This window comes from Orcinus orca, chromosome 6, assembly GCF_937001465.1.
Source record: "Orcinus orca chromosome 6, mOrcOrc1.1, whole genome shotgun sequence".
NCBI lineage: Eukaryota > Metazoa > Chordata > Mammalia > Artiodactyla > Delphinidae > Orcinus > Orcinus orca.
Genome location: NC_064564.1, coordinates 71,062,298 through 71,076,042, shown reverse-complemented (window position 1 = coordinate 71,076,042; position 13,745 = coordinate 71,062,298). Strand labels below are relative to the sequence as shown.

The 13,745-nt window shown below is 48.9% G+C and overlaps 1 protein-coding gene across 7 annotated transcripts in view; it reads left to right on the top strand.

Annotated features, from left to right (window-relative positions):
* The window catches only part of APBA1 (amyloid beta precursor protein binding family A member 1), a 239,709-nt gene extending 228,580 nt beyond the window's left edge, over nucleotides 1-11,129 (top strand). For 6 of the 7 annotated variants that reach the window (XM_049710928.1, XM_004276413.3, XM_049710927.1 and 3 more), the window contains 3 exons: nucleotides 4,326-4,445; nucleotides 6,399-6,539; nucleotides 7,316-11,129. In XM_049710928.1, coding sequence (XP_049566885.1) covers nucleotides 4,326-4,445; nucleotides 6,399-6,539; nucleotides 7,316-7,387 — 333 coding nt within the window. In that variant the 3' untranslated portion in view covers nucleotides 7,388-11,129. The other variant, XM_049710930.1, reaches the window with a different exon arrangement.
* The last annotated feature ends 2,616 nt before the right edge of the window (nucleotides 11,130-13,745 follow it).

The window sequence follows — 13,745 nt, the reverse complement described above, 5'->3', positions numbered from 1 at the left end:
TCCCCAGTCTAGAAATTCTTTCACTCAGGGACAAATCAGCATCTTAAATCAATGTACACAAAAGAACCCACCAGAGCGATGTGGACTTTTTAGGTAACAGAAAAAATAGAGTCATTCTCTTGCTTTTCAGGAGCTCTCCAAGGTTTTCCTGTGCCTCACAGACATACCTGAACAACCCCAGTGTTTCATAGTTGCAAACATTTAAAGCGGGTAGCTCTATCTGGAGGGTTGTGTTTCTGACAACATGCTCCTTATTTTCATCATCCTTTGCTCTTGTTTCCCACACACTCCTGGTCTTGTAGTTTGTGATGTGGGGAGAGAAAGGGGAATGGACTCTGGCTGCCCTGCCTGTGCCCGCAGCCCTCCCCTGAGCTCCCGGAGGCCTGGCTCCACCAACTCCCAGCGCCTAACACATGGTTGGCACATTGCAGGTGATCCATACATATCTACTGATTGAGTGATAAAGAGGGGGCTCTCAAGGGAAAAAGAAATATATGCATGAGTGGTATCTGAGCAACACCCCCAAAAGAGAAGCCGATTTGTAATGTTAGAAATAGCTGTTTCTGAGCATGATGGTTGAGATGTGGTGGTGTCAGCAGACATACTTAGGAAAGAATAAAAATGCATAACAAGGGCTGAGATCGTAGCAATTAGAAGTGGAAGAGCTCTTAGTAGGTTTCAGCATTTGTTTTGAAGATGTGGAGACTGAGGTAGAAGGTGGAATAGAGGGTCTAAGGCCCTCCGGGCTGTGGTGGAGGAAACACAGCTGCAGCCCAGGTCTCCTGACCAAGCAGAGGCCTCTTCACCCAGCCCCGCTGGTCCCACTGTTAGGGGAAGAATTCCAGCACATCCCCATGGGCATGGGTGACGGGACCTGCTGCTGTGCAGGAGGCCCGGACCTCCGCAGACTTCCTCCACCCCAGGAGAATCGCCCTCGGCACATTCTGTCGCTCTCATTTGAAAACATGTCTTGAACCGGAGAAGTTTCCTAGAGCGGTTTCAGAAACCACGGAGGGATGCTGGTAACAGCTGCCTGCGAGTGCACACACGTCACCACAAGCCAAATCACAGCCGTTGGGAGGCTCCAGTCCTGCAGAAAACAGCAACTCAGGAGACTGAGGAAACAGCTGGGGGTGGGGAATTAAACTGACCTCCTCAAAACTCACACGTTGAGAGGACAAGCTGGAATCACCCAAAGGAAGTGGGGCAGCCAGGGAGCCAGAGCCCTGAAGTCTCGCCAGGAAGGTGAGTAAACTAAAAACACGGCCCCATGCAAGGCTGGGCGAAAAGGTTGGGGGCACAGCTTCATCCTTCTGTCACTCTCCCTGGCTTCTCTGTCCAGTAGGCTTTACTCATGAATAACACACACCCTCCCATTGTCTATATGGGGAATCACGGTGTAGGCGAAAATGCTCTGGGTTTGAATACAAATAGACCTGGGACAGAATCTTGCTGTGGGTGAACTTGGGTGAGTGGTGAAGCCGCAGTTTCCTGCTCTATAAAATGGGCATAATTAGAGCTGCCAGTTTGTCAAGGAGATTAAAGGAGACAGCTCCTGTGACTCCAGGTCGGTGCCTGGGAAGAGTCAGCGTGCAGTGACAGGTGGTTTGGCTAGTTTCGTCATCAGGATGGGTTTTAATGGACAGTGACCTTAGGGGTGCTCACACACATGGGGGTGGCTGACTGGACACCAGGCCAACTGGCACTCTGTCACCCTCCCCCTGGCGTGGCTAGCCCATGCTCTCATGGAGCACACTGGCCACAGGTATGAGTAGTAAACTGACATGTTTGACTCTGATCATCCCTGAGTGCATGTGAGTTCATTGTTCTGCGGCAGTGGTCTGTACCAGTTATCAAAAATTGAGTGTATCGCCAGGAAGTGTGTATCAAGTCATCGGGAAGACTCATTAACACAGATTGTTGAGTCCTACCCCTGCAGTTTCTGATTCTGTAGGTCTGGGTGGACCCCAGACTCTTGCTTTTTTTTTTTATTGAAGTATAGTTGATTTGCAATATTGTGTTAGTTTTAGGTGTACAGCACAGTGATTCATTTATCCGTGTGTGTGTGTGTGTGTGTGTGTGTATACATTCGTTTTCGGATTCTTTTCCCTTATAGGCTATTACAAAATATTGGGTATTGTACCCTGTGCTATACAGTAGGTCCTTGTTGGTTATCTATGTTATGTATATAGTAGTGCGTATATGTTAATCCCAGCCTCCTAATTTACCCCTGCCCCCACCCTGCATTTCTAACAAGTGTCCTGGTGCTGCTGGTGTGGGGTGTCCCCACTTTGAGGACCTGTTGGCCGAGCATAGGGGCCAAAAAAGCCCCTATCCATCCCTCAGTCTAGAGTGTATCCTCATTACTTAGAAGCAAAAGGTGTGTGGGTCCCTCCTGCCACTCAGAGGGGCAAGTTACACTCTTGCCACAAATTCTGTTGGCACCAAAGTCATCTCACACCACTTTCACCTCTCTGCTTGCCAAGGTGCTTGTGAGGAAGGCAGAGGCTCCCTTATCCCCGTCCGGACCCCACTGAGCCTCAGACGAGGCAGGTTTAATGTCCACGTCTGCGTCCTCATCCGTAAAATGTGAAGCAGAAGTCCTGACCTCCCGCAGAGAGAGTGTTTGCAGACTGGTCGGAGGGTGACAGTTGGCCACAGTGGTTGTGGAATTTACAGATTTCTATTTATAGACTAAGAGGCGATCACCCTTTGGGCTGAAATGGATTTGCCATTGTCCTCCCAGGCCTTTCTTTCCACTTCGCCGATAGAGGTCACACACTGGACCGGTCTGTGAATTGATGGGGCAGGGGGGGTGAGGGGGGCATCTCCAGGGGATACGACGGACTTGGTGGAATAGAGCCTACCTTTGCCTGTCCCTCCTCTGCTGGTGGAGAGGCTGTCCACTCACCCCACAGTACCATATTTTAGGAAGAGCTTCTCCCCTCAGCTCTGGCCCTTTGGAGGAGTGGACCTTGGCAGGCCTGGCGCTGTTTCCCAATCAGCTGGCCTCGCGAGCTGGGAGTGCAGTGGGACAGGCATCAGACAGGAGTGCTGAGTTCTCCCCGCCTCAGCTCTCAAAGCAGGGCCTCCAGCCACAAGCGGTGTGGTCTCTCTACCCTGGCCCTTTCCCTGTGTGCCATGATGGAAGCGGGCTGGAAAGCACCTGCTGTTGGCCATTTGGTCTGGACCATCTGGCAAGTGGGAGTTGCCTGAGGCAGAGCACGCAGGCTGGGGAGATGTCGGGGGGTGGGGAGAGTTCATTTTGGGACTGAATTACTTTTGTCTGGCACCTTCTTCTTGGGTGAGGCTCACAAGTCGGTGGCGGGACCAGCAGGAGAAGAAGCTTCCCACTGCCTGAATGAGGGAAAGCGTAGCTTTGTGATGATTTTCTAGGGGTTCTCCTGTGCAGACCCGGGCTCTGGTCCCTGCTGAGCATGTGTTCAAGGGGCAGGAAGACAGGCCTGAGCTCCGCTTAGGTCAGAGTGGGGTGAAAAAAGCTCTCTAAATAGGCTCAGAAACCAGATGGAGTCCCTCTTTATCTTTAAAAACCAATTTTGCCTCTATACTCCATTCCAATTTAGAGGGGGGGACGAGTTACCAGGGAGCATGAAATCGGAGATGACCATTCAGCCCTATTTCCTCCTACTTCTCTCTCCACCAGCGCTGGTCTACCACCCTATTCATTCTCCCAAGGAGGCCTTCACTGACTGCAGTCCTGCCTCTGTGCCCTGCTTCCCCCCAGATGCTCGTGGGAATGTCGATAAACTGTAGAATCCCTAACAGGCAGAGAGAATGGGGAAGCAGGACCACCAGGGGCGAGACACAGCAAGCCCTGATGACTTGGGCTGTTGTGTGAATTAGTTGTCCTTTGTTAGAAAAGGAGGAAATGCTACGAGTATGCATTTCAGAGAAAAAGTTCCTTTCGTGCTTGTCTCCCACCTGACCAGGAGAGAGACTGTGCATCCTTCATCTTTCAAGCCAAAATGTACATGTGGCAGTTTTCCTCTTAGCTGCACAGACGATCGCCTTTTTCAGATGCCTTGAATGCAGCCCGTTTCCCAAAATGAAGACATTGCCCACAGAAACTGGTCTCTGCATGGGCTAAAAGGGCTCCACGTACACCTAATGGTTTTCTCCCCTAGGTTGACAGAATCTAGCTTGGACTGTCCGACGCAGGCGCTATCAGGCTGGACGCGGGGCACTGTGGAGTCAACGAAGAGACCGGGGCTCAGTGCAGCATCTTTTGCCTTTGGTGCCGTCTGCATTTCTCTCTTGTTGGCATCAACGGTCATCGAATCCCCTGTGCTTTATTCACATTTCAGGGCTTGAAGAATCAGGCCCGGGTCAAGCTGAATATCGTGAGGTGTCCCCCAGTGACCACCGTGTTGATCCGGAGACCAGACCTTCGCTACCAGCTGGGGTTCAGTGTCCAGAACGGAATTGTAAGTACAACCCCACACCTTTTCCAAACGTCTGACACACGAAACCGCGGCCCAGGGTTTGGGTTTTGGGGCTGTTCTTGAAAGCTGGTCATTTTCCAGAAAGAATCCAGCAAGGAAGGGACGAATGGTTGAAGGCAGACTCACTTCCTCCATGGGCAGAGAATTCTGTGCCTTCTGTGGGGGAAGAGAGGGACCCTCCCAGATCCATGTGCCCCAGAGCCCAGCGACTCTGTGATGCGCAGGGTGACCCTCCCAGCTGCCAGCTTGAGATAGTTTGAGGTACGCACCTTCCCAACCCCCCCCCACAAGCCAGCAGCTTCCCAGGGTGGTGGGCGAAGAGCCCTGGGGGCTGGGCTTCCAAACCCTTGGTGATACCAGTGCAGCCCAGGCTGAGAACCCAGCCCTGTGGGTTATGCCTGAATGATCTCTGCCTTGCCTTTTTAACCTGAATTTGGCACTTGGGAGATAAAGAGTATTTTCATCACCTGGATGTCTGCCTTCAAATACTTCCTTTTTTTTTCCCCTTTATTGTGATAAAACATACACAACATTAAGTTTGCCATTTAAACCATTTTTAAGCATACAGTTCAGTGCCTTTAAGTACATTCCAAAAGTGGTTGTGTCCATCAGTGCTATTTCCAGAACTTTTCCTTCATCACAAACTCCATAGTCAAGACTACTCCCTTTTTGTCCTGGTTTGCCTTGTTCTGGACTCATAGTAGTTCTGGGCTTTGGTGACAAATCTGTAACCTTCTTGATATTATAGATTTTGGATGTGCCCTCCTTCTCTCTGCATTCATCTTTGCAGATAGAAAAACCCTATTCTTTTTCCTCCCTTAATTTTTTTTTTTATAAATTTATTTTATTTATTTATTTTTGGCTGCGTTGGGTCTTCGTTGCCGCGCACGGGCTTTCTCTAGCTGCAGCAAGCGGGGGCTACTTTTCACTGCGGTGCGTGGGCTTCTCATTGCGGTGGCTCGTTGCGGAGCACGGGTTCCAGGCGTGCGGCCTTCAGTAGTTGTGGCTCGCGGGCTCTAGAGTGCAGGCTCAGCAGTTGTGGCGCACGGGCTTAGTTGCTCTGCGGCATGTGGGATCTTCCCCGACCAGGGATCGAACCTGTGTCCCCTGCATTGGCAGCTGCATTGGCAGGCGGATTCTTAACCACTGCCCCACCAGGGTAGTCCCCTGCATAGGCTTTTAAAGAAAGGTACACAGTCAGGAGTGAAAAAGTCAGCTCTGTAAATTCAAACCATGTTCTTTTGGGAAATTCCGATTGCTTTGTGTGTGAGGTAGGGGTGGCTATAGCCTGCAGCACTGAGCCCAGAGCCCTCCCCCAGCCTGCAGCCTCTGCCCACCGCAGTGCCTGGCTGCACTGAGACGAAAACCAGCCATGTTATCATTTCTGCCAGAGGGAGTTTGAACAAGAACCACTGAGTTGGGACAGCTGAAGGGAGCTTCTGCCTTCTAGCTGGCCACACTTTGGAACACGAAGTGGGGTTCTAGCAGGTTCTAGCCCCATTTTAACTCAGGTAACTGTGACCCTAAAAAGTAGGCTGCTAGCATTACACAGTTCAGTGTTTGAGTCCCAGATAATACTAAACTGTGTTACACAGGCTGACAGTTTGAAAACATTGGCAGCTCTGTGACAGGCCCAAACAGCTCTTTTTACCAAGAGCGAGCTGGGATGAAAAGTACTCAGAATTCACTGTGCCGCGAAATCCAGTGACGTGCTGCGTCCCCTGTGCAGAGTGCGAGAACAAGGGGGCCATCTGGGCATCCAGAGTCCTAGCTCTTATAAAAAGGAACAAAGAGATGTAAATGTCCACAGCCTGACCATGGCAGCTCCTCAGAGATGACAGTGCTGGGGATGGGGGATTCTAGAAAAGATAGTCTCCCAGTTCCCTAGCAGGCGATGCCGGCCAGGGTGGGTAACTTGGCCTTTGACTCTAATAGATCTGCAGCCTCATGCGAGGGGGAATAGCGGAGAGAGGAGGTGTCCGCGTGGGACATCGCATCATTGAAATCAACGGGCAGAGCGTGGTCGCCACCCCACACGAGAAGATCGTGCACATCCTCTCCAATGCTGTTGGGGAGGTAAGGGAGAGTCGGGGGCTGGGGGTCCCCCGGTGCGCTCACCCCCTCCACGAAGCCCTCCTGAGTGTCCTTCCCTGTCCTCAGCACACCTCCACACTGAACAGTCTGTCTCGGACCAGAATTTAAACCTGGTAACGAGTGGTTATCTTAGAGCTGCTCCTCAAAATCCCGTCACGTCACCCTCAGCCTTCTCTGGCATCACTTTCCCACCTCCTCTTTTTAGTTCTCCGATCTGGGCATCTTCTTGCCATAGCTGCCCAAGTTCTCTCCATTTTTCCCAGCTAATCCTGCCAAATGTGCCTGGAAGATTTTAAGTCAGATTCAAATCTAATCAACAGCTCCCCAGAGACAGTCCCCTGGTATGGCTGGGCAGGGGTCAGAACAGCTGTTCTGGGGCTGATTTCCTGCCGGCGGGGAGGGAGGGAGGCAGGAGCAGCAAAACCCCACAGCAGTCCTACTGTTTTAAGGGTTTTGTCCTTTTGAAAAAAAAAAAAAAAACAGGCCTGGTGAGAGCAAGAGCTTTTGGGAAATAAACCACCTTACCTGGTTTTCATTGTCCACTCTCTGTCAACCCTCACTTTTTAGAAGCCCATGGATTCCGTACTTCCTGGAGGCCACTTGGGTCAGGCCCCTGTTAGGAATGGTGGGAGGATGAGGGGTGTACCTTCAAAGGCGTCCCATGGCAAGAGGTGCCGCCTCTCCCGCTAGCCCTGGAGCAGTGCCCACACAGCTCTCAGAGCCTCGGTCCCCCCACTAAAGTGCGTTTCTGCCCTCAGATTCACATGAAGACGATGCCGGCTGCCATGTACAGACTGCTGACGGCCCAGGAACAGCCCGTCTACATCTGAAGCCACACCCCCGCCCCCGGGCAGCATGCATGGAGGACTCTCCTCACTTGTGGTTGTGTTTCTCGTGCTACATCTGTGTGCCCACTGAGACATTCCCCTCTCATACCCAGCACTCGGTTTGACACAGAAGGAAAAGAATCCACAGAGACCTCCTTCTCTGTCTCTCTCTAGTTTGGTTTTTTTGTTTTTTTTAACACCAGGGAAGTTTTGTATGCACTCCCTTGAGGCTGGAGAGCAGCCAGTATCCACCCAGAATCTGCCCAGGACCATCCTGAAGGGCCCTTGGGGGTCCTGAAGAGGGTTGTCACCGCTCAGGAAGGATCTTTCCTTCCTAAGAGGTGCAGACCTCTTAGAAGGAACTCCTAGGGGTGAAGAAGCTGATTCAGCAGTGCCTATGATCCAACCACTGATCTCTGCTCTCTTCCAGTCAATTTCTGGGAATATGGTAGTAACAGGGAGGACCAGCCCGTGTCTTTACGGATATGCCTGCCCACCATGTACGTGGGGCATCATACATTATTTCTGCCCAGAATTTCTGAGCCAACCTTATGCCTCTTCTGTAGTTTTAGTTTCAACATAATTGTGTTTTCTAATGCAAACCTTTTCACCCAGGATAGAAGGGGAACTGCCGTGGACAAGAATACCTTCGTGTTGCAGAGAACTGGGCGATTCCCAGGGCACCCTGGTTTCCCAAGGTTAGCAACCATTAGCTAAACACAGGCAGGTGCTTCCTGCCTCCTTCTATATCACACGTACGTACACGGTCTCACTTGCATATATTTCAGCCTTCCCTCCTCCCTTCCGCCAGTGAGGCACCCAGAGCCCCTGGAAAACCCACGTCACCTCCATGTGAGGCCCCTTCCCCCAGCAGGTGAGGCCTGCAGGGACTGGTGAGCCCTGTCTGGAGAGAACCGCCCCTCTGAGGCTGAGGCCTGGCCCTGCCAGCACCGCCTTGGCTAGAAGTGTTCTGGTGGACTCCCCTCGTGCCTCCACCCGACACACACATCCCACACTGGGAGTCTGGGAGCGATGGACTGTTCCCCTTGAAGATGAGGCCCGGTGGAATCATGTTATGCTTCCTGGCCCAAGGTGGGACCAGCCTTGTTCTCCACTCAGGACCATGAGGCAGGATGTGACATTTGAGGGCCCAGAACAGTATATAAACCACAAAACTAAGGGGACAATCATGACCTCAAGCGATGCCTAAGAAGCCCCAAATGTGTTCCAGAAACATCTTGCTGCCTCGTGGGCCTGAAAAAGCTTTTATTTGGTGTGGAACATTACGTGTTTTATCAGGTGCCTCATGTCCATGGGTTTTGTCTCAGTTTGGTGCAGATGTTTTAGTAATATCATGATTCTGAGCCAGTTTTCACTTACTCTTGGTCCAAAGAGCATTTTGTTTTCATGTGGGTGGGGTGTGGCTTGGATTGGTTTTTGTTTTGTTTTGCTCGTGACCTCTGCAAAGACAGGGGAAGAGAAACTAATATATTTTGTGATATTAATATAGTCCCTCTTCTCAACATCTGCGTTATTTATGTTGTGTCCATGGAAATAGGAACCCGGTGAGCACGTGTTGGATAGTATGGGTTTATACGTCGAATGGAGGGATTTCAGGGAGGGAGAAAGTGAATATGAAAAGGTTGGGAACAAGATACTTGTGCCAGAGAGCTGTGTGGTCAGTGCCCCTGGGATCTCTGTGCCATCTTGAGTTTTCTGCTTAGAGTCAGGAAAGCCGGTTGTTTCAGTGGCGTCAGTGGCTGGACTCCCAGTGTGACCGTGGGACAGGCCCTGCTGAAGAGTGGCTGTGCTGCCCTCATGTCCCCTTTAGGAAGGGGCTGCCCCTTCTCCAGGCTGGGCAGTCTGGGACCCCTGGATGACTTTTGAGGACACTTAGCTGAATGCTGCTGGGAGACCAGCCCCAAGGCTGACCCACTGCAAACGTGAGGAGCCGGGAACCTCAGCTCCATTTACCAAACCGTAGTGTCTGATGACATATAATTAAATACTAAAGAGTCCTAAGTTCATCTTTCCTTTGCCAGAAGGAGCGAGTAAAATAGGAATGAAGCGTTCTGGGTGGTATTTTCAGGCATGAGGAGCCTTGGGAAGTCACTGGAGAGAGGCTCATGCCATCTGCTCCCAGGGTGACCGCTTGAGCCGCCTGCCCGAGGGCCCATTCCGAGCCCCCGCAATCGGCCAGGGGACGGGAACCCCACCAGCATGTCCCTGGGCAGCCTCCCACATAATTATATAAGGCTCTTCACCCAAAGGAGAGAAGAGACAGAATATACTTTCTATTGCTACTGCACAAAAATCTTGGGAAGTTTGACAGGTGCTGAAAAGGCCAGTGTGGTGAACTCTCCTAGAAGGCTAACATTTCAGCATAAGATTACCCACCACGTACCTCTGTGTTCGTAAAAGTGGCTCCTCACGCCCAGATAGCGAATGTTTCCGGAGCTTGGTCCAGGTTCAGAGGGCTGTAGTGTATTCTTTTCCCTGCTCCCGCTGGATGGAGGGAATCAGCCCACCTTTGGAAGTTAACCAAGGAGCCAGAATCTTAATAGTAACTGTTTTTGAAAGTCCCACGGGAAGTGGTGGTCTGTTTCCCTTCTGACATCCCAGTATATATAGTTACATATGTAAATATCTGAAACCCCATGTAATGGGGAAGACTATGTACAGAACAGCCTTCCCAAACATGGCCCCAGGCAGAAAGCCACTCTTGCCACTTGGCTAGGACATGCTGGTGACTCAGCTTTGGGGACAGATTCCTAGATCCGTCGACCCCTCCTGGTCCAGCCAGGATGCACCAGAACCCACCCTGCCTCTGCCTTCTCAAATGTGAGCATTTCAGGGAGCCACCATCAGCCTTGGGTTCACGAGAGGACGAAGCCCCCAGAGACCAATGCCTGGAGCCTGCTCCCCTCACTGGAGCGGCTCCTCCAGGCCTGGAGCCCATCACGGGGCACTGGACTCCGAGTCCCTGCAGCCGGGTCTGCTTTCTGAACATTGCCCATCAGCACTGGCCTCAGAGAGTCCCAGAGTAACCTACTACCTCCCCATCACTCCCACCACCCCTTTTCACACCCGTCACCCCGTCCGCATACAGAAGAGACCCACCCACAAGCCCTTCTTGGGTCCCTCAGCCCAGCGGTGAGGCTGTTAACAATGTTTACAACCAAGGGCACCTCCTCTTAGGTGTGTTTACTCTCCCACTTACAAGGCCACTTGCTGGTTTGAGTTTCATGTCTGTCTGCTCCTTCCCTGGTTGAGTCCGACTTGAGCACACGACACTGATCTTACGTCCCGACCCTCCATCAAGGCGGTCGTGAGGACCGTGTGGGAAGGAAATTCCGTGTACATATTCAGCAGTCCCTAGAGTATGAACTTGTACTATTGTTCTGTAAAGAGGGTGAAATAGAGCTTATTGTAAAGCGCTGGGAGAAGTATAGTATTGTATTTGTAACAATATGGTTCTTTGTATACACAAAACTCAATGATCTCTATATATAAATATAAATAAATATATAAATAAGATCTATATACACGTGAGCCTGGAATGTTGATGCCGCACACCCACTGAATGTACTTCCTCTGACAGTCTGGTCACCGGGCTGGCCCTCCCTCCCCTCCTCCATACCGTTTTGGGGGTTGTGATGTATTTAATGTGTTCTCTTCCTTTATTTAACTGAACGCTAATGTCTGTAAGAGTTGCTGCAACAATAAACAAGAACTTCACCTCTTGGCCTGGGCTGAGTGTCTTAACTGTTTCGGGGGAGGGACAAAACTGTAAGTGGGGGAAAGATGTCGTCGTCCCAAAAGGCCACCTCCTACCCATCCCGTGGGACCTGCTCACAGCCCAGAAACCATTTCCTAAACGGACAGGTTCTGTGAAACCAACACAGCTGTAAAACACAATAGGCTGTGTCTTTTTGAATTACGGTTTTCTCAGGGTATGTGCCCAGTAGTGGGATTGCTGGCTCATATGGTACTTCTATTTTTAGTTTTTTAAGGAACCTCCATACTGTTCTCCATAGTGGCTGTATCAATTTACATTCCCACCAACAGTGCAAGAGGGTTCCCTTTTCTCCACACCCTCTCCAGCACTTATTGTTTGTAGATTTTCTGATGATTTCCATTCTAACTGGTGTGAGGTGACACCTCATTGTAGTTTTGGTTTGCTTTTCTCTAATAATTAGTGATGTTGAGCATCTTTTCACTTACCTCTTGGCCATCTGTATGTCTTCTTTGGAGAAATGTCTATATAGGTCTTCTGCCCATTTTTTGATTGGGTTGTTTGTTTTTTGGACATTGAGCTGCATGAGCTGTTTGTATATTTTGGAGATTAATCCTTTGTCCGTTGATTCATTTGCAAATATTTTCTCCCATTCTGAGGGTTGTCTTTTCATCTCGTTTATAGTTTCCTTTGCTGTGCAAAAGCTTTTAAGTTTCATTAGGTCCCATTTATTTATTTTTTGTTTTTATTTCTATTTCTCTAGGAGGTGGGTCAAAAAAGATCTTGCTGCAATTTATGTCAAAGAGTATTCTGCATATATTTTCCTCTAAGAGTTTTATTGTGTCTGGCCTTATATTTAGGTCCTTAATCCATTTGGAGTTTATTTTTGTGTATGGTGTTAGGGAGTGTACTAATTTCATTCTTTTACATATAGCTGTCCAGTTTTCCCAGCACCACTTATTGAAGAGGCAGTCCTTTCTCAATTGTATATCCTTGCCTCCTTTGTCATAGGTTAGTTGACAGTAGGTGCGTGGGTTTATCTCTGGGCTTTCTATCCTATTCCATTGATCTATATTTCTGTTTTTGCGCCAGTACAATACTGTCTTGATTGCTCTAGCTTTGTAGTATATTCTGAAGTCAGGGAGTTTGACTCCTCCAGCTCCATTTTTTTTTCCCTCAAGATTGCTTTGACCATTCAGGGTCTGCTGTGTCTCCATACGAATTTTAAGATTTTTTGTTCTAGTTCTGTGAAAAATGCCATTGGTAATTTGATAGGGAGTGCATTGAATCTGTACATTGCTTTGGGTAGTATACTCATTTTCACAATATTGATTCTTCCAATCCAAGAACGTGGTATATCTCTCCATCTGTTTGTGTCTTCTTTGATTTCTTTCATCAGTGTTTTATAGTTTTCTGAGTACAGGTCTTTTACCTCCTTAGGTAGGTTTATTCCTAGGCATTTTTATTCTTTTTGTTGCAGTGGTGAATGGGATTGTTTCCTTAATTTCTCTGTCTGATCTTTCGTTGTTAGTGTATAGGAATGCAAGAGATTTCTGTGCATTAATTTTGTATCCTGCAACTTTACCAAATTCATTGATTAGCTCTAGTAGTTTTCTGGTGGCTGTGTATAGTATCATGTCATCTGCAAACAGTGACAGTTTTACTTCTTCTTTTCCAATTTGGATTCCTTTTATTTCTTTTTCTTCTCTGATTGCCATGGCTAGGACTTCCAAAACTATGTTGAGTAATAATGGCATATATCCAGAGAAAACCATAATTCAAAAAGACACATGCACCCCAATGTTTACTGTAACACTGTTTACAATAGGCAGGTTATGGAAGCAACCTAAATGTCCATCGACAGATGAATGGATAAAGAAGTTGTGGTACATATATACAATGGAATATTAGCCATAAAAAGGAACGAAGTTGAGTCATTTGTAGAGATGTGGATGGACCTAGAGACTGTCATATATAATGAAGTAAGTCAGAAAGAGAAAAACAAATATATTAATGCATATTTGTGGAATCTAGAAAAATGGTACAGATGCACTGGTTTGCAAGGCAGAAATAGAGACAAAGATGTAGAGGACAAACATATGGACACCAAGGGGGGAAAGGGGGGCATGGGATGAACTGGGAGATTGGGATTAATGTATATACACTAATACATATAAAATAGATAACTAATGAGAACCTGCTGTATAGAAACTAACACAACATTGTAAAAGAACTATACCCCAATAAAAAATAAATTCATCTGTATACCACAACTCAGAAAACTTACGTATAAGAGAAAAAAAAAAAACCTAATAGGCTGTGTCACCTGTTAAAGCCGATACTCCACAGTCTTGTCAGCCTCCCTGGAGTACTCTGAATGGGAGAGAGGAGCCCTCTGGACTTCTAAGGGAAGGAAGAGAAATAGAGGTTAATTACCTCCCTCAAGAAATGTCCAATAGGGGAGGTAGCCTTGGTTAAGTGGATAGTGGAAGGGAAGCTCTGCCCTGTCCCGTTTCCCCCACTTGGCCTGGCTGAAGGCTCTTGTGGTGCTCTCTACAATTCTGCTTTTTAAGCTTGCTGGGCATGACTTCCCTGCTGCCAATGATGGGCTCGGGGCACCCAGTT